The sequence below is a fragment of the Neolamprologus brichardi genome, chromosome 23, assembly GCF_056152115.1.
Source record: "Neolamprologus brichardi isolate AB-2024 chromosome 23, ASM5615211v1, whole genome shotgun sequence".
In the NCBI taxonomy this organism is placed as follows: domain Eukaryota; kingdom Metazoa; phylum Chordata; class Actinopteri; order Cichliformes; family Cichlidae; genus Neolamprologus; species Neolamprologus brichardi.
In genome coordinates, this window is record NC_142125.1 from 23,977,219 (window position 1) to 24,001,958 (window position 24,740).

A 24,740-nucleotide genomic window follows, 5' to 3' on the forward strand; every position below is an offset into this window, starting at 1 on the left:
CTAAGTGTTGATATTCATGTGTTTTAAAATATAGTGCGTACAAAATATATTTTTACATAAACAGTAGTACACTAAATGCAGTCTACAATCTGTGGTGACAATTTTGCACACTGTAACTTTGAGAATTTACATAAAGTGTAACAAAAAAAAAGTATGAATACAGTTGTGTTGCCTCAGCAGGTATCATTGTTGGAGACAACAAAGGAAACAGTGACGCTTTTATCATTTTCTTTTGGTTGGATGTTTTTCATGTGGTTTCTAGTGTTTGCACTGTGGTGAATTATCTCAGTGGGAAAAGAACAAAAACAACACCAGTAGCATATTTGCTCTGGGTGGCTGTTCTGTAATATTTGAGCTCTCCCCGCTGCCTCGCTGGGTGGCCTGTGGCAACGGGCTGCGTGAGGCATCGGTCTGAGGAGGTTCAAGTGGGACACAAAACATCTTGCTTGGATGTTTGATCACGTCACAAGTAGGCAAAGTTAACTGTCAGCAGGCTGCAGGAGAAGGAAAACTCTCATGAATTAAAGATGTAAAGTCAGCAGCAGACAGCGTTCTGCACTTGGAGAGGAAGCCTTTTGAGGAAGCCTCCTTTTAGCTACCTTCTTTTAGTCATGTCTTTATTTTTCGGTTAGTTAGTTTGTTTTAACTTCACAGTCAGGCTTCTGTTTGCATTTTTTTGAATGAAGTAATCTTAATGATGAAAAACAGCTCAAAGCACAAGTAAAAAAAAACAAAGTTGTCAGACCTCTTTTTGCTCCCAGTCCACAATACCAAGGGAGGCTTGGTTCATAACATGGTACATCCCAGAGTTTCTGGCTGCACTGTGAATTATCCAATGTGGTGATTGAGATGTGGGTGCAGAGCTGTAGACAAATAAGCTAAGACAAATATTTAGTATTTTAGTCTGTAAGCAGGGCTGAACTGGGACAAAAAAATCAGCCCGGGCATTTTGACTAGAGACCAGCAGGTATTATAGGAAAAGCCATAAAGCCTTTGAATGAGAACAAACGCTGTTGTGACAGTGATGTACACTGTCTTGTTGGTATATGTATGATTTCTATACATTTTACGTCACATAAAAACTTTGGTTGTAAGATCCACATAATTATTTAATAAAAGCCAGAAAATCTTAAATGAGAATAAGAAAGAAAAGTATTTCTTTGTGCCCCCCCTCTCCCTGTTAATGCCCCACTTGCCCCTCTGGCAAAACTTTGAGCTACTTAGAAAAGGATCCTGGTGTTATTCGTCTCTCAGAAACAGTTCATAACTTCCCTTCAACTCATTCATGTGACCTAAAAGGTAAACCTGTTTCTCCATCACCTGTTCAGCTCTGATGATTCAGTAAGGACATCTCCTGGTTTCATCTTCATGTTTCCCTCTCACCAGATAACCAAACCGACGTCATGACCAGCAGCTTTTACAGCTGTGGCTCCAGCAAACCTCAGCTGATACGAGAAATTAATATTAAATAAATTCTAACAACAGCTGATCGAGCTTAAACGTGCTGCTGTTGTTTAGCGCGACATCTGCTGGTTTCCTCTTTCTTTCTGCTAGCTAGTACGCAGTAGGAGTTATTGTAACTGACTGTAAAAAGTCAGCACAACAAAATAAACTAGAAAAATTTGCATTTCCTGCGAAAATGCTGTGTGGATGCCGTAACGCTGAAGCTGTCTGCTGAAAATAGCTGAAAAAGATGAAAAGTTGCAAAAAATTGTATGGCGGTGAAGAAACTGAAAATTTTGCTGAAAACAGGTGAAGAAGCAGGAATTTTTGCTGAAAAGTGGTGAAAAGCCAAAAATTCTACTGAAAGGGGTAAAGACGGAGAAATTTTTGCTGAAAAGTGGTGAAAAAAAACTGTTGCTGTGAGCAGGATTCGAACCTGGCCCTCCTGGTCTCAAGGCGGCTCCTCATCTTACTGAGCCAAACTCATTCTCACAAAGAAGAGGTGGAGAGACTGACAATTCTGCTGAAATGAGCAGAAGCTGTTGAGAATTGTGCTGATAAAAGGTGAAAAGGCTTAAAATTCTGCAGAAAAGAGAAGAATCAGCAGAACTTCTGCTCAAAAGAGGTTTTTTTTCTGAAAACAGCTGAGATTTGTGCTGATAAGAGGTGAAAAGGCTGAAAATTTTGCAGAAGAGGTGAATAAGCAGAATTTGGCCTGAAAAGAGGTGAAAATTCTGAAGATTCTCATCAGCAGAATTTCTGCTGACAAGTTTTTTTCTGAAAACAGCTGAAAAAGCTGAGATTTGTGCTGAAAAGGGGTGAAAAAACTAAAAATTCTGCTGAAAGGGGGTGAAGAAGCTAAAATTTGTGTTGAAAACAGTTAAAAAAGTTTAACTGTGAACTGAAAAAATTGTTGCCATAAGCGGGATTTGAACCCAGGCCTCTCAGTCTGAGAACGGCTGCTCATCTCACTGAGCTAAAACACAGCTCAGCTCGGCGAGCAGAAATAAGTGACCACATTGATAATGTGTTCCATTCATTTCAATGGGCAAAAATATTGCAAAAAAAATTCAATATCTCAAAAAGAATAGAAGTTATGAGCACCAAAAGATACAGCCGGCATTAGCAGAAATAGCAGAATTTTTAAAGATTTGAACGGCGAAAACCTGATAAAAACTGTTGGGACTAGTTCCACGGCGAAAAACGTACGGAAGCAACTAGAATAATAAAGAATAAAGAGAAACAGGAACTCAATAGTGGGCATCCACACAACTCCACCTAAACTTGGTTTATATCTGACCCAGATAGACTGCAGGTCATAACTTCTTACCTGAAGTTCAGTTCACCTGACACTTGGACCGGCGGCCAACTCGGGTCTGCTTCTCCTGCCTCACCTTTCCCTCATCCACCTGCTGGCTTCTGTGGAAGCTTCGCCACAGCCACCACCAAACAACTGAGTTATTTTTACACATTGACTAGCATCTGGCCAATCCACCATCTTCCATTGTTTATACTGTTACAAAAAAAAAAATCATCGGCCCATAAAGACAAAAAATCCCCATCGGGCCAGTCCAGCTATGTCTGTAAGTCTTTGCTGTTGGTCACTTTACACTCCCTGGTATTATTGTGTGTTTGTTTGCTTTCTTTTGGGCAGGAGTTCACACGTCTGTTGGTGTAAAAAGCGCGAGTAAGGACATGTGCAGCTAAAAGCCTCCTCAACCTCTTGTTGGTACCGTGTTTCACTTCAGCATTTAAAGTCTGAGAGGTTTCTAATGCAACTGTAAGGAGTGTGTCTAAGTTTCACACATGCCACTTTCTGCCCTTCTGGTGCTTTCTGTTGCCACTGGTTTAGGTATTCCTGGAGAGATAAATGTAGTTATGTTGATCAAGAATTAACAGCTAAATCAACAAGGACAATATAAACTCATAGTATCAGCATGTGTAACATTATGTAACAAAATGTTATACCACCATCAATTAACATTGAGGCTACAATAAATAGCTACAGTTTCCAGTTCTTAGTTGGCAGAAGTTGAACCTGGTGTGGTCTTCTGCTGCTGCCGAGGTGCTCTTCGGTAGATTGGCAGCTTGTGAAAATTCACATCAGCCAGTCTGGCATCAAGAACCATGCTGCGTTCAAAGTCACTTCAAATTTTCCACAGATAATTTTGACTATCTTGGATGTTTTGAGTCCTGACACATGGTGGCAGTGCTGCGCTGGGATATGTCGGCAGCTGATTATTATCTTAGTGATATAACATGGACTCTTAGTGGGCGTTATTGTGCTTTTTAAATCCTTAACTCTTCTTTACTTCTTACCCGACTTTCCTTTAATGATGTCATGCATCTGGAGTGGCTATTTGTACACGTCTAGTAAAAATCTGAGGACATCAGGTGACATCAAAATTGGGGACTACACTGACACCCGGTGGGCAAAAGACAGCAGTTAGCACAAACAATCAAATAGCTTAAACAACACGACAAAAGAGACCCCGCTACAGTGTGATTACACAAAATCCTTTATTTCAAGGATCCAAGAGCACATTTCAACACATGGCAGACTGCATTTTTTTGTTTTTTAAACACATGTTAGCGCACAACTACAACTTCCAGTGATTAAAAAAAACAAAACAAACAAACAGCAAAATAAAGTCTGCGTGCATTAAAAACAGCACAGGGACAGTTTGGTTTAATTTAAACTCAAATTTTAAAAAAAGAAAGATTAAATCTGTGGGCGAAGTGGGTTTTAGCAAGTGAAACGAGTGATTTTAAAGTCTCCAAATGCTGAGAGCAGAGCAGGTCTTTGCTCATCGTTATGGCACCATACTGCTTTGAGCTAACGTGTCTTCAAACATGACATATAGATAAAACACACTGAGACTCTTAGGGACAATATTCATATAACAAGGAATCATAAAATGCTTTTCTTAAAAACTACTTTCAGTGCAAGAGCTTGTCAGAGCTGTGATTACAAAGCAGTGCTTGAACAACACCATTATAAACACATCTTATACACACACAATTAGTTTTTCAGGTTGTAAATAGCCTTGAGATTTCATAAAGTTTTTTTTTCTTCCACTACTGATTTTAAATGATCTGTTTTAAGAAAAATCTGATCATCATCTGATCGTAAGAAAAAGTCAGTAAGAAAAGGAAAAAAAACAAAAACAAAGAGGCAAATCTATAAATGCGTTTCGATTGTCGTCGGCTGACGTGAGCAAAAAAATCGCTTCTAAGCAACTTTCTGTGGCGAGTTCAAAGCTTCGTGGTTCACACGAGACATTCAACAACAGAGCGCCTCTTTTGGTTTCTGAGTCAGTTTAGTCAGTGCTAAATGCTATATGCTGTCCCGTCTGCCCTCCAGCTGCTCTTAATATCTCCGTTCATGTCATGTCACCGCTGAGCTAATGTATGTCAAAACACAAAGCTAAAATAATGATGTTGTTCCCTGCCACATTATACGCACCGAGACAAAACCTGCCAGTGTGTCTTGAAACGGCTCTCTTAAGGTCCAACAATGCCTTTCAGCTAGTTAGTGAGCAGCCAAAGGAAGTCCACAGCCTCAAGTGAAGCCAAAACCAGTTCAACTGATGTCTAAACTAAGTTTTTATAATTATACATAATTAAATATGTGGACTGATCTTGATTTAAAAAGCTGCACAAAGAATGCTAAAACTGCATGGAGAAAACAAACAGCAAAAGGCTATTTATGCCCAAAATGCTGACTTTAAGTAAATGTTCTGTAGTTTTGTTAAATAATACGACGTAAAATGTTCAATTCAATGGAATCTACTCAAAAGAAATTTATGCGATTAGTATACATTCAGTTTATACCAAGCACACTCCTCAATGAAGCAAATAAACCTTTTATTTTACATATTTCAGTTGCATTCCGTTAAAAATTAATGCTTTGTGTTTATGAGGTCAAAGAATCATTTTTTCCACAACTTTTCCACATTTTTATTTCATGACAAACTTTCGTCGATGTGAGTCAACACGACAGAAAAGCTTTCCTTGCTGCCTCCTCCACTTTATGCTTGATTTAACATTTCTGGGGAAGCTTTTATTACGCTTACAGTAACATAACGTGTTAACGTTGTACTCCACTGTGTGGGTGAGGAGGTTCACTCACAGTGAGTGAGTGAAGAAAGGAGAAACTAAAGAGGCGCTGATTAACAGCGGCAAAGACTCTCACACTGAGCTGAAAGGAAACTAGGGCAACTGAAACAGGTGAGTAACTCCAGGACAATGTTTTTATTGATTGTATTTATCTTGTTGTTTTTAACATTTCACCGATTTAGTACATTTATATTTTAATTTTACAAATCTGGGAAAGCAATGTTTAAGTCAGGCGCTACACTTTACGTGTCCGTGATTCCTGTAGGGTCCACTTGGGTTAATTTCATCATCAAATAGTGAGTGTGAGGCTCTACCCAAGAGTTTTTTGTGACTTCTTTACATTATAATACAACAGCTACTCACATGCAGAGAACTAAAACATAATCATAGCTTTATAGATTAAAGATCCTTGTCATGCCTCTCTGTGAGGATTACAGCTATTAAAGTGTATTAATTTTACCCTCGTATCAGAAGCATGAAATTGGCACGTCACAATTACATTTCTTACAACTGAATTGAGGTTTTTATTCTTACACTGTTACAGATAAAAGTAAGTTTTTAGCTATGCTGCAATATTTGTATTGTGCATTGTCCATACTGAGTGCCCACCAAGGGTGTTTTGTCCTACCACCACACGAAAATATTTTTTTAAAGTATGTTTTAATTGGCCTAAACTTAAAATAGACTTATTTTAAGTTCAGGCCATTTTTTAATCAAACAGCCAAAATCAGTTTTGTAGACCGTAAAAATTCAGTTTTAGGGTCTTCCAAACTCGAATTACAAACAAGAATGTTGCAGAGTGCCCTCTGGTGGACAAACTGTGCAAGCTTAACACTCATAGCATGGTTGAAGGGTGTTTCTTATTTATTTTTCATTTACAGGTTGTCTTAAATACTGATACCAGCTAATATCAGCCCTGTGATAAAACGCTGAGGCACCAACCAAAAATCCTGATGGTTTCACAGACACTTTATATCGTGTGAGACAAAAACTTTGGCTTTAGTTTTCATTTTCCTTTTGCTTCATAATTTGAAATCACACTTCAAAATTCATGCTTTGCAAATTTTGCAAAGAGGGATGAGAGGAACGGTAAAAAAATGCTACTGTCTGTGAAGTTTCTGGATTTAAACTAGGGCTGTCACAATTTCCAATAACAATATTTTTGTGATGCAAGCACATTTTGTTTATTACTGTGTGTTGTTTAACATAAAACACATACAGCCCCAGTTTAACCCTCTGATCATGCAGACATATTGATTACTATCACTTTAATAACTTCTTCAGTTCCAGTTAATCTGACATGACATGAACGCAGTGGGCTGTAAGCTTTGACGTAAACTGCCTTCAGAACAGCTGGATCGCAGTCTCAGTGAGCGAGACATTTTCAAACATTACACAACCAGCAGGGTCAACAGGGGCTTCACGTGAAGAAAGCCCAGCCAGGTGAGCTCTAATACTGCTAATTAATGTGCACCAGGGATTAAAGTGTGGAAGTCAGTCAGTGCTAAACCAACTACAAGTTCTCACTTTAGATATGAGAATAAAATATTTTTTTTAAGTTATTCACACTTTGAAGGAATAAACGGTCGGGAGTCTGACAGGCTGAAAGGCATTAACGGGAGATTTTCACACTGTCTCCGGTCAGGAAACAAACCAAAAAATGCTCTTTGATGTTTGCGCCGCTGATCGACAAATCAGACCGCCCAAGCCGGTGCACGACATTGGTGTAAACTTCAAAAAGGCAAAAATGCAGCATTAGGGTGAACCGATAAAAAACGTCTGCTAGTCCTCTCTAATCTTAAAAGGAACCCAGATTATGAAATCGTGTAGAGCTTGTGATGTCATCTTGTGCCTTTGTTTTATGAAAACTGGAAAAGTCCTTTCACTAATAGGCTGCCATGTTGTTTAAAGTTGCAGTGCACTCTGGGTAGAGACATCTAATGGTCCCTACAGCAAGACAGACACTTTTTCTGGTCGGCCGTACTCGAGCTGTACAACATGAAGATGACCACTGTAATAATCCTCTATGTTTCTTATATCACGTCCATGTGTCTAAACCCCTCTCCCCTTACTGATCATGGCTGAGCCCGACTGCTGGACATTTCTTCCTCCTAAAAGGGAGTTCTTCCTTCCCACTGTCATCAAGTGCTTGCTCACAGAGGCTCGTCTGACTGTTGAGTTTTCCGTGTATTATTGTAGGGTCTCTACCTTACAATATAAAGCACCTTGAGGCAACTGCTGTTGTGATTTGGTGCCATTAAATTGAATCAACTTTATTTGGACCAAAGCACTGTAAATGATATCACAGTAGTTCATCCTTTGTGTAATTTTGAGCTGAATGCATTGCACATGTAAACTAACGGCAGCTTTTGTAGGTCAAAATATACCTGAAAGATTTAGGATTTGCTTGATCAGCAGAGGACATTAAGGCCAATAAGCTGAAATAGTCGGGGTTCCTTTTAACCTTTCTCAACATATTTTAAAAGACAAAGAAAATCTCATTTAAAACAACATCAATAGGAAAGAAATGCTTATTTTCCAATATGTAGCACCAGGAAAAAAAAAAACTACGAACCCCACAGTTGATCTACATCTAGGTGACAAAACGAACACTGATGTTTAAATAATCTGTTTGTTTCTCTGATCTGACATCACAGCGTTTTCCATAAATGAATGGCTCAAAATGTTTGCATTCAAATATACTGCAGATTGTATATGATTAAAGTCTTCACCAGTGGTTTTAAATGTTTCAAATGACTCCTTGTGACCAGTTTTCGAAGCACACCACACCATGAGCTTTAAGCTAAAATGTTTCCTACTTTAAAGGCAGCTGTTGGTTTGAGTTTGCTGAGAAAATGCAGTTTAAGTCGAGCTGCAGACTCAAGGCTTTACAGGAGATTTGTTTTTTGGGTTTTTTTGGTCAACACATCATCAAGGTTGTTGTGAATTAGCTCTCAGAGGATTTAAAGACTTTAACCTTCACGTTACCCAACACCACAAAAATGTTTCCTGGATTCATCAGTCTATTTTCCTACAAAGTTTCATAGTTTTGACAGGAATTATTCACTAGTGTGGCAAAGATAGTGGAAAGCATGATTTGTTCTATGTTTGAATCTGATGCTTTGATTTGATCTGATCTTCTCTGTTTTGAAAACCATTTTTGAGACATTTCAGTCATGAGAAATATTTTGAGTGTTTCTCCACAAAATACACTGACTTAAAAGCAACTTTGTTGCAATAAGACAGAGTCTGCAATCAGTCTGCAATCAGTCTGCAACTGAATGGGGTCAAGTTGGCAATTACATGCAATCTGCAAATCATTGATAAAAAGTTCTTCAGGATTGTTACTGAATTAAATTATTTTAATTTTACTTGCTCATTAGACCCTTTTCATTAATAAACATTTTATTCTATTTATTTTTTATTTTTTGCTTTTTATTGTATTTTATCTGACCTTATTTTATATATCTTTATTTATTATTTCATGTTTCTGTTTTACTTTCATCATGTCCAAAGACCATTTAAAATTTCTGTTTTACTTCATCTGCTGCCTTTTTATTTTATTTTAAAATTGGCTAACATTGCAAGCTAATGTCTTATTACCAGCTCGTCATTCATCAATCAAGTACATTAAACTGCACTGAGCTGCTATACAAATAAAGATTCGCTGACTCATTGCTGTTGCTTGATGCAGCATATGTGATATTTTATTTTTATTAATACTCAGCGTGTAAGTTTTGGTCCTTCTCAACTACCATAGAGATCACTTGTCAAAGCTCATGCTCAAAGTGTTTGCCTGTATTTATTTTATTACTTGAATATTTGTATTTATTTCTATATTTTTCAAGATATTTGCATGAATATAAAGTGGTGATCAAAAAGGTTTTCATAGGAACAAGCAGGATAGATTCTATCACACTCAAGTTAATGGAAGTTAGGTTAATGGGTACAGTAAATTATTATAACTATAAACGTGTGTGTGTGTAATTAGCTGTTATGTTTCTAAAGCATCTCTAATTAGTGTAACTGAAGCTCCGACATATTATAACAGAGTTCTTAACATAAAAAAATGAACTGAAATGAGTGTAATTAATAAACCCCCTTTTCAAGTCTTTTAAACTTGAAGATCATTTCCGGCTGAACCTAAACCAACAGCTGGGTGTGCCTATAGTTAAAAAACATAGCCGACAGTACTTGAATAGTTCAGTTTTCACATTATGTGCCACTAAAACCGGCCTTTTTGTTGACGTTTGTTATTTTGAGCACCAAAGAGAGATAATAAAGATAAAAAAGTGCAGTAATTGAGTGTAATTGCGTCTTCCACTTATTTTCTGTTCGATTAACTGTTTATACACCGGTCACAAAGTGATGAGTTTTGGCTTGACAGCAAAAACCCAGTTGTGGTCAGATTGTCAGGACCACATGTTTGAACCAGATGTGGACACTTTCAGAGAGAGCTCGTCCTCTTCCTCTACCAGAGGAGATCTGAGGTTTTCTGAGCAGCACAGGTGAGATGAAACAAATGCTATTAAAGAGAACCTGATCTTAAGTCATTTTTGTTTGCATCCATATAAAATCATGATTGTCACATACAGACACAGTCTGTTTTTCCTCTTCTCTTTTCTGTTCTACCTTCTCAGAGGAAAAATCCAGATTTCTGGGAGTCTTGGAGGGCAGGAAGTACATCTGGGCATGGGACTGGGATGTCACCTGTGGCCACTGCGTTCCCCTTGGACATCAGACACGTTCTGACGTACGCCGTGCTTGCGGCTCCAAGGAGGCAGCCATTCTCCAGCTGAGAAACAACACAACAGGGTCACACTGTAAGAAAAACACACTAATTTCTGAGAAAAAGGGCACAGTTTTAGAAAAAAAGGAATCTCTCCCCAAACAACCAATAACAAAACAAAAAAATAAAAATAAAAAGTAATTTCTAGATCTGGCAGATGTCCAAGAAAAAAATGTATCCAAGAAAAATAGCAAAAATAGAAAATTCTTAAATAAAATAAAAAAAATGTTTATTGATGAAAAAAGAAAATGCATAAAAACATTAGCAAATTAATTTTGCTTATTGCAATTTTTTAAACACATTTAGGAACGATACACTCCCCCACATCAACAATATCAAATAAATATTTGAAATACATCAAAAAATGTCAAATGTACAGAAAAATGTGCAAATTTATTAAAAAAGAAAACATAAAAAAATTGGCAAATAGAAATATATAATTAATAAAAAAGGAGTCAAATTTTTTTAGTTGTACAACTCCATAACAGAAAGATATCGATTCACTTTTCAAGGTTAAGTTGAAAAGAAATGTAAGTAAAAATGGACAATAGCAGTTGTCTGTGTGAAAGTGCTGCAGTTTAGTGAATTACACAGCTAGCTACATATAGAAACCTCTGCTGGAAGGATGAGTCGTTCTAATGAAAACTAATTTGTTGCCTGCTTTACTCACATTAATGAAAAGAAGTGTTGTTGGTGTTCTACTCACTTTTCTTATGAGTTGTAGAAGGCTTTAACCTCATTCATTATTGTTTATGTTAATTATTTCTTTTCTTCAGTGGTCCAAACGTGCTGTAAAACATGTAATCTGTTCACAGCAGAGCTGTGCCTCTCTCTGGCTGCCTCCTCCTCCCTCCCCCCTCCTCACTGCATTCGCAGCATTAGGTAATGATGACAGTCAAATTGTAGGTCAGTGCTGCTCATGCTTGACTGGTCAGCCTGCCAGTATTTTTCTTTCAGCGACAGCCACTGACCCTGAAGAATAACAGCAGAGGCTGAATGGGGAGGGGATGAATGGATGCCTGCTGGGGTCGTCCATCTCTGGGGCATCCCGACCTTATTCTATTCATTATTGTACTCCTTCTCACTGCCGTCACTTTGCTGCTCTGTGCTCCTGTTTCATCACATCTCTTTTGTCATGTCTCAGTTTGTTTTTTGGCTCCAAACACCAGCAAAAAGCTACTATGACAACTACTGAGCAAATTTCAACAATGCAGTATGTCACAAAATCCTTAGCACTGGAGCAACATGCTACGTGAGCCCTTTTTCTGTCACACAAGCTTCACGTTGGGCTTTTATTGCCAAGTTAACAATGCAGACTTGTTATAAACCTTCAAGCCTAAATCTGGCAGCGCCAACTGGCGAGGTCTCATTCCCTCATTATGTTTTACAATGGGAATTTCTCTAGACCTCCAACTTGTACTCCAATAGATCAGTGTTTTTAGGACCTTTCTCTGCTCTGCTTAGTTATTACAGGAAAAAGGTTTGGTTGGACTTTAAAGACAAGTTCCCGTTTCTCCTGAACATTTTTGGGTCTCATTAGGCAATTTAAATGATGTTATGGGGAGTTGAGTTTAGAATTGGCTGTTGTGAGTCTAACAGGATCCAAACATCAGAATGCCTGCACTGTTTTAAATACCAACATCTCAAATAAAACACCTCAAAATAATGGATTTTATTCAGGCTTTTATAACTACTAGCTGGATATAACTCGTGAACAGTACAAACAGTCTTGAAACTCAGTTTAAGGCTTTTCTCTGCAACACGTGACAGTAAGGTGTCATGTTTCTACCTTCACACCATAGGTGAAAGTGGTGAACTGTTTCTAAGCTCTTAACAACACACTTACATTTCAAGATTTAACTTAACTTAAGACTCAAACTCTCATTAACCCTAACTCTCATGTAGCATCAGCTAAAATACCTGAGAGACCAGCGTGGCCACTCTGAGTGAATCTGGTGACAGCCAGTTCATATCATTAGTTGATAAAGTAGTTTAAAAATGGCCAGTTGCTCAGGCCTCAGACACACAGGCCTTCAGGCACGTTGGCAACCATCTGGCAACCACCAGTTGTGCTGGAAAAATATATATTCCTCAACTTGTTGCACGTGGTTGCTGGCAGTCCCTGTGATTGCTAAAGCCCCGTTCACACAGGCCTAGAGACTGCTTGGTAACCACCTTTCGCTAGTGGTTGCTAACAGTCACTAGCAAGAAAGAGGTCAATTGTGATTACTTTGGTTGCTAACAGGTTGCCAAACTTTGACTGCAACCCTTCAGTAAAAGTTGCGTCTTACCATCTTAATTGTGCCTTAAGCAACACAATTAAAGCAACACAACTTTAGTTTGATGGCAAATGTTCTCATGTTTTCAGACAAGACTGTCTTCAGAGTCAGTGTTGGTTAACTAGTGACTGAACTCCTTGTGGAAAACAAAGAGTCTAAAATTAAGTCTTGGCAGGCAAACTTTTGTACTTCCTCTGGCTGCAGCAATGACTTTTACATTAAAAACCAAAAGACTTTTATGAAAGATCTTTCACTCTCTGTGTCTTAAGCAGTAAGCAGTTTGCCTGGCTAGTTGCACTAAAACAGGAAAATCCACATGTTACCCGTAATGTTAGAGTTTGTAAGGTACTTTATAAATGGGGACTGTGTGAAGGAAACAGAACCAGGAACCAGAACCAGAAACTGGTTCTGAAAATAAATTTGCGTTTGATCTGGAACAACTAGCTAGCTAACCTTAGCTAGCTTTGTTTCCTGTTTGTGTTGGAATCATCAAAATCCCACAAACAAAGTAAGATCTGTACAAAGTCAGACAGACAAAGGGTTTATCCTTCAGGTCTGAATAGTGCCTGCAGTAAAAGCAAACACTGTAATCCAGCGTTAACACCAAGCCCTTCAAACACATTCATCACAAATAAAAATAACCTTCCTGGTAAACTAGCCCTGACTCTAACCTTTCACTTATCCCAACTCCCAGTGACTGTTTTCTTAGGCAGTGCTGCTCTGACCCATCTATCCCTTGTCTTATTTACATGGGATGTCTGATCACATCATCACAGTGTACTCTGAGCTCCATGCCAGCCCGCAGCCTTTGTGCGTTGACTTGGAAAAAAAAATCCATGGTCATGACAGTGAAAGAGAGCAGCACAAGGCTAAAGGGTTGGAGTTTCTAGATCCTGCGGCCCTGGATTTGTTGATGGTCAATGATATTTGAGAGCATCTTCAGGCCTTGTGAGCTGGCTGGAGTCACAAACCTAACTCTCACAGCAAACAGGTCTGAGGAGAAGTAGCCACTATGGACATCTGAGGCTAACTAATGAAAGGTACCCACTAGCAATCTTTCACAGTATTTTCATTATCTGACAGTTAATATGGCTTAATTGTACTAACAGACCATCCAAGATGTCGATTCTCCAGTTAGGCTGAGTGTAAGCCTTGTAGTTTATTAGTCTGTTACTTGGCATTAACTAACAGATATCCGTTTTTATCCTGTTAGTTTTTTTCTAATTTTGGATGCTAACCAAGCTAGCTAGTGTTAGCTGATAACTCAGTACACCATCACCTCGTCCAAATACGGCGTGTGTATTAGGGGTGCAACAATACGCACATGTATTGAACAATACAAATTTTTTTATTTATTTTATCAACTTTTCTTCTGACGATGCTGTCTGTGTTGAGCGCTCAGTGGATCTGCGTTTGACTACTCCGCCTAGGCTCCACTGTCGAGTGCAGATCCACTGAGCGCAGCGCAAGCTAGCAAGACTGAAGCTAAGCTCGTTGCAACATGGCAACTGCCTCAACGCTACCCGAAATTGAACCTCCCCCACCCTCATTCAGATCTGGCGTTTGGAACTATCTTGGTTTTCATGTGAAGCATGACCCTGATGGTAAGCGCGTCATGGACAAAAGTAAAACAGTATGTCGGATGTGCCACGCAATGCTCAATTGGTGGGAACTAGTGCGTTAGCACAGTTAGCTTGTTAACGTGTTGACGCCGTCCAGCCCCACGCACGGGGCGATCCGCGGTAACTCGTTAACGGAGATTTGCCGCGTTACGGCGTTAATGTCATTTTAACGAGATTAACGCTGACAGCACTAGTGGGAACAAAATGAATATGACTGCACATTTACGCCAACACCATCCTAGTGCAAAGACAAGTGGAAGCAGACAAAAACAACAAGCACGCATGCTACAAACTTTACCCGAGTCATTTAGACAGCCGTTAGCACATGATTCTCCTTATGGGGACCTGATATGTTTAATATGCTGCTGAGAATATAGCCCAGAAGAAGCGTATAGTATAGCTTTTATTTTGGAAAGAGCCATTTCTCTGTAATAAACTCTCTTTTCCAAAGATGAGTGATTTCTCGATCAGATAGATTTTTTTTTTATTATTTTGTTGTTTCAGCAACATTAAATTTAAAAACTGTACTTTCGAGTTAAAATATATATTTATAATTTTAATAAATGACAAATTAAAAAGGCATGAACATTTTTTGTATCGAAAAAATATCAAACCGTGACACCAAAGTATCGAACCGAACCGAACCGTGAATTTTGTGTATCGTTGCACCCCTAATATATATATATATATATATATATACACACACACACACACACACACACATACATATATATGCATATATACATACATACATACATACATACATACACACACACACACATCTATGATTATGACCTATTTGGGTCATGCGATTAACCTTCTGGCTAATTCAGTTTCAGGTTGAACCTATATTTCCACAGTCTCTCACCTTGCTGTGAGTTGAGTCTTGGGTGGCAGAAAACACACCGTAGGTCTCTAAGGATGGTACACTGTGCGGTGGCTGTGTCAGGACCAGTAACTGCTCCAGCTCCTCAGTCTGTTCCTGCTTATGGTGTCCCAGCAGCTGGTAGGGCTGCACAGTGCTCACCAAACTTTGACAGACCTCCTGTAACGTAGAGTCATTTAACACTGCGCCGTCTGTGCCACTGACGCTGTAATGTTGGTGTCCAGCAGCCACGCTTGGGGGAAAAGCTGAGAGTCCATTTGGGATGCAAGACCCGTTTAAAGTCGGTCCAAGCGGATTATTCTGGAAGCCAGACAACAGAGTGCTCTCACTGCTTACCTGCAGGTACTGGAGGGGGGCAGAGAGCTGTTCCTGTTGCAGCTGCCACTGTGGAGCGTTCGCATGTTTGCTGTCCAGCTCCGTGGCTTTGTTATGGTTGGTGTGATGACGGTTGTGGTGATTCCCCGTCCGTACCACCCAGTGACTGTCAGGTCCCCCCGTCACTGGTCCAGCAGTCAAGCACGCCTGCTGGGAGACACTTTGGGCAGAATCTGAGTTTGACTGGTGGTTTGAGGACCCAAATCTGCCTGTGTTCACCTGTTCCTGCCTCTCGCTCGCACCCTCCAGAGAGTCGTGAATGTAGGAGAGGATTTCGTTGTTGGTGAGAAGGTCACTGAGAGTTGGGATGTGATCTGGGTCCAGTTCCACATGCATCATCCTCTCGTCCAGCAGCAGCCGCTCCAGGTCCTCGGCATTTAGGCCCAGATTCTCCAGGGCGCTGAACAGTTCGCTGTTGGAGCACGTTTCCTCTCCGTCGAGAGACAGAGAGTCCAATGTGGTCAGAAGGGGGTCAAAACTGGAGGTTTTGCCGTTGCGATCCCCTGGCGACTCCTCGCTAGAGACGACATACCAGCTGTCACCACTGAACAAAGCACCCAGACCATCAGCCCTGCTCTGCTGCTCACTGAAAAGGGTGCTGTGGTAGGACACTTTAGGCTCCGTATCTGGCTGGCATACGTATACGGACTCATCCTGACTCATCAGCGCCCCCAGTAGGGACTTTGGGTCCAGCTCATCTGAAGAAGCCTCCTCTCCTTTGCTTTTCTTGGACTTGCTGCCTCTGGCTTTGCCCTGGAGCGGGTCGGAGAAGCCGTGCAGCGGATATCCAGTTTGGTAGAGCAAAGCCTCACCGGTGGCAAAGGTGAAGGGGAGATGCATAGATCTCTTCCTCAGGTGTTCCCCTCCTTCTTCGTCCCTGTGAATGAATCCATTAGAGAGGAGAAATTAAATAAAGAAGAAGAAGAAAAAAAAAAATCACACTGGAATCAAGAAACACTCACGCCAAAGGCCTCTGAGTGGCGATGATGTAGTCCGGCTTGCCGTTCTTGTAAATGAGCCGGGCGTTGGCCTGGACCCACTTCCACCTGTTGTCCTTGGTGAGCAGCCTAAAGACGGTGAGGCCGCTCTCACCCGTCTTTATCACTGGAAAGACAGAGGACACGTTAGAGCCTCTGCTGTGTGCACACACTCACTCACTAAGGCTACGTTCACACTGCAGGTCTTAATGCTCAATTCCGATTTTTTGATCAAATCCGATTTTTTTGTCTGCTCGTTCACACTACAAATAAAATGCGACAGCTAACGCGCTCTAGTGTGAACGCTCAAAGCGGCCTGCATGTGCAAAAGAAGATGTCACACACAACGCGCTCTGTTTAGACCCAGAGCAAACAGGATTGTTTGACTGATGGCCGTTAATATAAAGACTTCGGACTTCACGTTTCCCAATTTTTGCTTCAAGTTATTCTGTTATTTACATAATAATGTAGATAACCTAATAATGATCCTTATTGCTGTTTTAGAGAGGAGCAGTGCTTCAAAGGATAGTTGCAGATTTCTGTCAGAATCTGCAGATTATGCAGAACAAATAAAATGTTCACTTTCTGCAATGTTGTCTTCCCAGCAGTTTCACTGGATGGCCAGGAAGCGTTCGCGATGTCTTCTCCGGCGCTGATAATTGGGGTCTGTCTTGTGTCAGTGACGTAAAAGACGGATTTAATGCGACTTGACCGTTCACACAGCAGTCGCTTTCTGAAACATCGGATATGTATCGGATTTAATACCACATACGAAAGTGACCCAGATCGGATTTGAAAATATCGGATTTGTGCCGTTCACACTGTCACACCATGATCGGATATGGGTCGCATAGGGTAAAAAAAAAATGCTGCCGATGCTGGCTTTGGCTACATGTACATGTTACACGTGCTGTTTGCACACAGCGATGCGACGCCAAAGCTTCATTTTCATGAGTTCCTCATCTTCCACGGCCTGTGCTCGTGTTTCTGAACTTTCTAATGTCAAAAACAAGGGCGAGACTACAAAGCCAGCAAAAGATTTTTTTAAATACTTTTTTGAAAACTTGCTCTGAAACAATTGCTGTTTATGAAAAATATTTTTAAGCTTGAACCCACACAGAGAAGCTTCAGGAAGTCAATAAACAGAAGAGAGAGATGGATAATTTATTTTAATTAAATAACAAAGGGATGGATCTGTAAAGTAACATTTAAGATTGAACTGTAGGTCTGTAAATTTTCTTCAAAGCAGACTTGCTGCACAAATACCAACATGTGTGATGTAAACACTGGCATTTTCCCAAGGGGTACAGAGAAAAGGATCACCACTCAAACATACACTGTGGAAAAGAAAGAAAAATAAAAAAAATATTACTTGGGGAAAAAAGAAATAATTATCCCCTGTGTTGCTCACACAGTGCTGGTTGGATAAATTCGAGGGTGATATCTATGAAACTTCAACTAAAGTAATACATGCCCCTCTTTGTCCCTTTGTTGTCCTCAAATACATACAGGTAAAATGTGACAATAGGAAAGAGATACAGCTGTTAGGTTTATAGATCCCTGAACATCTGATTGCTCTGGTTTTTAAAAAAAAGTATCATGGGGAGTAGGGATGGGTACCGGTGTCCGGTGCCATTGTGGAACCGGTTCTGTCATAAACGGTAGTAACCAGACCGAAAAGCAGCGCACAATTCGGTGCTTTTTTTCCCTGAGAAATCTAGCCAATCACTTTCCCAGGATAGTAGGCGGGCCCAGGTACGTACGGGGTTTTTTTTTAGAGCAGAGCTAAAATGCCTAAGGCGAAGCGCTCGACAGTGTGGCTGTACTTCACAGCAAAAGATATAAACTCAGCAGCCTGCAACAAGTGCTTAAAGGTAATAATGTGCAAAGGAGGTAACTCCTCAAATCTAATGAAACACATGGCGTCGCATAGCGTTTTTTTAAAAGCCGAGAAATGCACCGCATTTGATAACTTGCAGCAAGACATCACACCTAGCACATCTGCTGCGGGTGTGGTGCCTGTTCTCGGAGTTAGCAACATCCAAGAACCCGAAGAGGAGAGTTCGGCCCCTAGCCCTGCCAGTGTAGCAGAAATGATAACTGATGATGATGATGCAGCAGCACCCGTTCTTCTCTGCGTGAGTAGCTTAATGTTGTTCGTGTGTAATTTAAGTTGAGTAAGCTAACCACGTTATTAAATTAATGCATGTAAGGTGAACTAGCAAACACCGTCATAGCTACATGCGGCTGTCTTCTTGTTTGATGGCAGATACTCCCTTTACCCTGGCCAAAAAGGCTAAAATGACGAAAGAAAAAGTGGACGAAATTCATAGGGCAGTGACAAAATTTATAGTCAAAGATCTCCATCCATTTTCAACGGTGGAGTCACCATCATTCGGGTGAAAAATGTTGTATTACTCTGACATAAAAAAATAGACTGTATAATACTGTAAAGGTTAATATGTTCATAGCTGCTTAGCTTTGTAAGTCTTTAAATATTATAAGTAAACTATATTTGAATAAAAGGTGAGCTATATGTTTTTATTTTTTATCTGGAAGAAAAAAATTAATAAAAATTCAAATGTATTTTCTGTTTATTCTGGGAGCTGGTTTATATGTTTTATTTATTGTATCTGGAAAAAAAAAATCAGTTTTTTTTTTTTGTTTCTTTTTGTTGTTGTTGTTTTTTTTTTTAATTCAGGGAGATGTCCTCTGCGCTTAATCCGAGGTATCAGCCCCCATCCAGGGATGATCTATCCAACACACTTATACCTGCTTGGTATTGCGTGGAGAAAAGCAACCTCATCCAGAATTTGGCACAGGTTAACAAGGTCGCTATCACCTGTGATGGATGGACCAGTATTGCTCAGGACCATTTCCTCACAGTGACTGTTCACTACATCTACAAAGGCAAAATGAAGCAGAATGTGCTTAGCACTGAAGCAGTTTATGAGTAACAAACAGGTCCAGTTGTCACTAAAGAAATATCAAGCGTTGTGGAGCAATTTCACTTGGGAGGGAAAATAATTGCTGCCACTGTAGACAATGCCTGCAACATGGATGTTGCTTTGAAAAAATTGGACTTTTTAAAAGTGGGATGCTTTGCTCATACCCTCAACCTGGCCGCACAAAAGGTGTATGACATTCCTGTAGTTTCCAGCTGGTGTACTAAAATCCGTTCAGTTGTGGTGTGGCTCAAACGTTCATCCTTGAGCAAAACTGTGCTCAGAGAAAAGCAGCGAATCCTGAGTAAGTAGCACATGCAGTTACATATCAAGAAGTATTGTTATTCATATTACCTTTTTTATAGTAATTTAAAATATGTTTGTGTCTATCTGTGCTTTAGATTTGCCGGAGCATAATGTAATTCTTGACGTTAAGACACGCTGGAATTCTCTCTTCCGAATGGTGGAGAGATTTATGGAGCAATTTGATGCAATCCAGGCAGCTGCTCTGGATCAACGGCTGAGAAAGCCTATGGAGAAGGACAAGTAAGTGAATGACATGAGCATCACTTGCAAGAGCTAAATTACGTCAGTTACCTTTAACATTGTGAATATTTTTCAACAGGCTAGAAAGGTTCACGCACACTGATTTAATCAAGGCAGAGGAGTTTATTAAGTGCATGCAAGTCCTGTACACGTCAACCATGTGTGTCTCAAGTGACAAGTCACCCACATGCAGCCAAATCATCCCCATCCTGGCCAAGCTGGAACAACATTTCAGATGATGTGATGAAGACAGTGTTTTCACCTCTTCAATAAAAGAGAAAGTCTGGGGTAGTCTGCAGAAAAGATATCAGGTATTTGCAGACAATGTCAATGCGCATGAAAAATAGGGGTACCTTTTTTCAGCTTTTTATCAGCTCCTATGTTATATCTTGTTTTACTTAAAGGATGAAAACCTTCAGAAATTTCTGAAGGAGGCCACGATGATGGACCCACGTTTTAAAGGCAGGCTAGGTGGTGAGGCAGCTACTGACATCTGGGACAGGTTGGAGAAGGCAGCAGTTGCAAATGCCACAGCAGCAGTTGCGCAGGTATTTTCATTGTGTGTGTACAATCTTGTCCTTTTGCATCATGATGTAGTTTCTATGTTGAAGGAATGCTCTTTTACTATCTGTGTGTCCATAGCCTCCCACTGAGGACCCCAAAGCACACAGCGAGGTGGATGATGCTGACATGGACAAGCCAGAAAAATATGTAATTTCAGATTTTTTCTAACACAACCACTACAATCTAAAAGTGATCTTTATTTATTTTGCAAACCTCACACATCTTTTTTTGTTGTTTTTCAGCTAAGTAAGGTCCAGAAGTCACCCTTAGAAAAGCTGTTTGAGGATGAAGACAGAGAGCTTCAACAGGCTGCTTCTCAAGCGGGTAGAGTCCCCTCAATCACAGAGCAGGTACAGAAGGAGCTTCAAATATACAAAAGACTGCCAGGAATTACCTCTGGACAAGACCCTGTGGCCTGGTGGTGGAGTAAGAGGGATACACTCCCCAATTTATCTGCCCTATCAGAAAAATACTTGTGTGTCCCAGCCTCATCAACGCCTTCTGAAAGAGTTTTCTCTTGTGCTGAGCATGCCATCAGCCAAGAGCGATGCCGTATAGCTCCAGAAAAGGCTAATATGATTATCTTCTTGCAAAAAAACTGCTAAACATCACAGGTTTCATGACAAAGTTTGTTTTCAATTATTTAAGCACTGGTTCCAACCAAAGACGTTATGTTTTATTGACAGAAAGGGCTAACTTTGTTATAATTTTGCTTAAAAAAAATTACTGGGAAAAATAAAAACACAAGAGGTTTTTGGACGAAGTTTGTGCACCGGCACCGTTTCAAAAGTACCGTTTTGGCACCGGTATCAGATAAAACCTAAACGATACCCATCCCTAATGGGGAGTGGACACAGCTGGATTATGAGACACAGGTGAAGCTAATGAAAGACAATGTGTCTGGGGAGGAAGTAAAATTAAACACTAGATGCTAGAGATGAGAAGCTATCAAAATAAAACAGGAAGTCAGAGCTATAACTGATTAGGGAACTGCACACAAAAGATGACAAGACAGGAAACAGAGGGAACACTCAAAAATTAACATTCACACTCTAAAATTACAAGTAAATTATAATAGAAACCAAAACCCCCCCAAACACTCCAGAAAAGATAAAAATGAATAAACAAAACTAAAACACCAAACAAAGAATTCATCAGTGTTCAAATGTTCAAAAACCCATAATCAGACCTAGGATGATTACAATCTGCCCCGCCGATATATCGATATAAGACACTAGCTGATATATTGGTATTGACATTTTGAAGGTGTGATAAACAAAAAAGTAAAGAAGAGACAGGAGAAACATCCTTTAAGTATATTATGAGTGTCAGCGTTCCAACTAGAACGCTGCAAGCAACCATCTGATCTGAGCAGAGTCGGGCAGAGTGTAAACAAGCAAATAAAAAAACTGCACATAAAAAAGTTGGAGAAATCTGTTTATGTTTTGTGCATCTGAAAGAAAAATATCAACTCATATATCATAGTTTTAAATCACCAAATATCGGTGATGGTATCTGTACTGGTTTTGGTCTTAAACCACTGTATCGGTCAGGCATCAGTTTGTACTATACCAACAGAAACCCTGAACTTTGCAGATGTACAGGTGTTTTAAGAAATCCTGAACTGGATTAGCAGTCTTGTGTTTAAAAAAACACTTCACCAAAATCACCAAAAACATGAAATCATCCTACACAGTTTATCTGCTCTTATTGTCATTATGAGTGAATTTTTGTGTTCTGGTTTTATTACACGGGGTCTATGATATAGAAGTGATTTATGTGAACCTTGCCTCCCATCTGTGTTCATCAGAGCATGCTGAATGTGCATCTCTGTGTTTCTATGCATACATCTCCCATTCTGTATGCATGAGTAAATGCACACAGCATGTATGTGTATGTACGTGTGTGAGATGTGCCTGGTGGCGGTGGTGCGGGCGTTGCTCGGCGCCATGGTTACACATAACCGGGTCATTCGGTACACGAGGTAAGTAGGACACTTGACTCTGGCTCCTCATCCATGAGCGCCTGTTTGTGAGCTACATGTGTTTGACATGTAATGATGAGCCACACGTGAGGTCAGTAAACTGACTCAGATTACAGATTATAGATCATAGAGGAGATTGTAGGGTGGCTGTAGCTCAGGTAGTAGAGCAGGTCATCTACTGATCGGAAGGTTGGTGGTTCGATCCCTGGCTTCCCCAGTCTGCATGCCAAATATCCTTGGGCAAGATACTAACCCCAAATTGCTCTCCGATGCATCCATCGGAGTATGAATGTGCGTGTGAATGCTTCTTAGAAAGCACTTGTGCGAATGGGTGTGAATGGGTGAATGTACAAGTTGTGTACAGCGCTTTGAGTGCTCAGAAAGAGTAGAAAAGCGCTATATAAGAACCAGTCCATTTACCATTTACCATTATGCACTGAATCTAATGGGACATTTTCTGTCCTATATGTTTCCTGTGTGCCTACAACGGATTCCTCAGAAATGGCCAGATGTGATGTGCATCAAACTTGACCCACAGCAATTTAAAAGGTTATTTATAGGTTGGAAAATAATCACAAGAACACTCATCCTCTGAGTCACATATGGGCAACTATTTCGCCATAGGACAAATCTCAACCCGACCTACAACATCTGTAAAAACAAAAACAAAACTATGGATTTTCCTGCATACAACAGACCTGAGTGCCCACAAAAGAAGTTCTGACCTTCCTTTTGTGGAAGGTCAGAACTTCTTAATCTTAAAATTAATCTTGAAATGAACTCAGGCCTCCTCCAAAGACCCAGTTTGTACCAGAAAGAAACTCTAATCTATCACGTTCTTGTATACATTCATTAAACATTATATATCTTCTGTGTGATAACACATAACAGATCAAAGATCAGCTGCCTCCTCACTAAGTGCACCCTTAGTCCCTCCATAACAATTAAGTACTAGCCAGGTACTGCTAATCAAATCTGCACATATGTGCACCTCTATAGAAGAAGTTGGGGATGTGTGCTGGTCTGGAGCATTCAGGTGTGTTAACATAGTGACAATTCTCTGAGCAGTGGAAGTCCCAGTAAATTCACTCCACAGTCAGACCGTGCAATGCTAAGAGGAACTTTAAAAAACCCAAGAGCTACATCTCAGACTCCACAGGCCTCAGTTAGCATGTTAAATGTTGAAGTTCATGATGGTTCCATTATTACCCAGGAGAGCCTCTTCTTTCTAAAAAGAACACGGCAGCACAGCTTAAGTCTGCAAAGCTGCATCTGAACAAACCACAAGACTTCTGGAACAATGTCCTTTGGACAGATTATACCAGCCCAGTGAAGATGTTTGAGCATAACAGACAAAACCAAACTCAGCTTATCAGTACAAACACCTCATACCATCTGTCAGAGCAGTGGGGTGTTGATTCGGGCTTGCCTTGCAGCCACAGGACCTGGACAGCTTGCAGTCACTGAGTCAACCATGAACTTCTCTGTGTACCAAAGTATTCTACAGTCTAAGTCTGAGGACATCTGTCTGACAGCTAAAGCTTGGACCAAACTGGGTCATGCAAGCACAGCAGCAAATCTACAACAGAAGGACTGAAAAAGAAAAGAATGAAGGTGATGAAATGGTCCAGACCTCAACCTGACTGAAATGCTGCGGTGGGACCTTAAAAGAGCTGTACATGAACCTCAATGAACTGACGTAACACTGTAAAGAAGAGTGGGCTAATATTCCTCCACATAATTGTGAGAAACTGATAAAGTCATACAGAAACAATTACTTCAACTTATTGCTGCTAAAGGTGGTTCTACAAGCTGCTGAACCATGGGGTGTACTCAGCTTTTAACATAGTTTCTGAATTTCGGTTTAGTTTTTGTACTTTCTTGTTGCCATGAAGGCTGGTGTTATGTTCCTGGAGTTTTTGTGCTGAGTTGAGTTTTGGATTCTTGAGTTTTTACTGAGTTTTTGTTCAAGTTTTTGCCTCCTTCTGCCTCTTCACTGTAATGTCTTTGTTTTCTTTCCATGTTTCACTGATACTCTTCTTTTAATTATTTCCTGTTTTGCATTTATTTTGTTTTTACTTCCTGATATTTTCCCTCCTTTCAGATCGTCAGCCCCGTCCTCGCTGCTGCAGAGCTCTGCTCTCCCCTGTGTATTATTGTTCAGTCAGACTTGTGTATTTTTACAGTCTTGACCTACACCTTTCAATGTAG

General features: G+C 40.1%; 1 protein-coding gene across 5 annotated transcripts in view; it reads right to left on the minus strand.

The window, feature by feature from the left end:
- Positions 1-3,946: 3,946 nt before the first annotated feature.
- Positions 3,947-24,740, minus strand: part of ahr1b (aryl hydrocarbon receptor 1b) — a 56,498-nt gene continuing 35,704 nt past the window's right edge. For 2 of the 5 annotated variants that reach the window (XM_006792857.2, XM_006792860.3), the window contains 3 exons: positions 16,476-16,617; positions 15,121-16,390; positions 3,947-10,357 (listed from right to left, as the gene is read on the minus strand). In XM_006792857.2, the coding sequence (XP_006792920.2) occupies positions 10,199-10,357; positions 15,121-16,390; positions 16,476-16,617 (1,571 nt within the window). In that variant the 3' untranslated portion in view covers positions 3,947-10,198. Of the gene's footprint in view, positions 10,358-15,120; positions 16,391-16,475; positions 16,618-24,740 lie in introns of those variants that run through there. The other 3 variants (XM_006792859.2, XM_006792858.2, XM_006792861.2) reach the window with 3 other exon arrangements.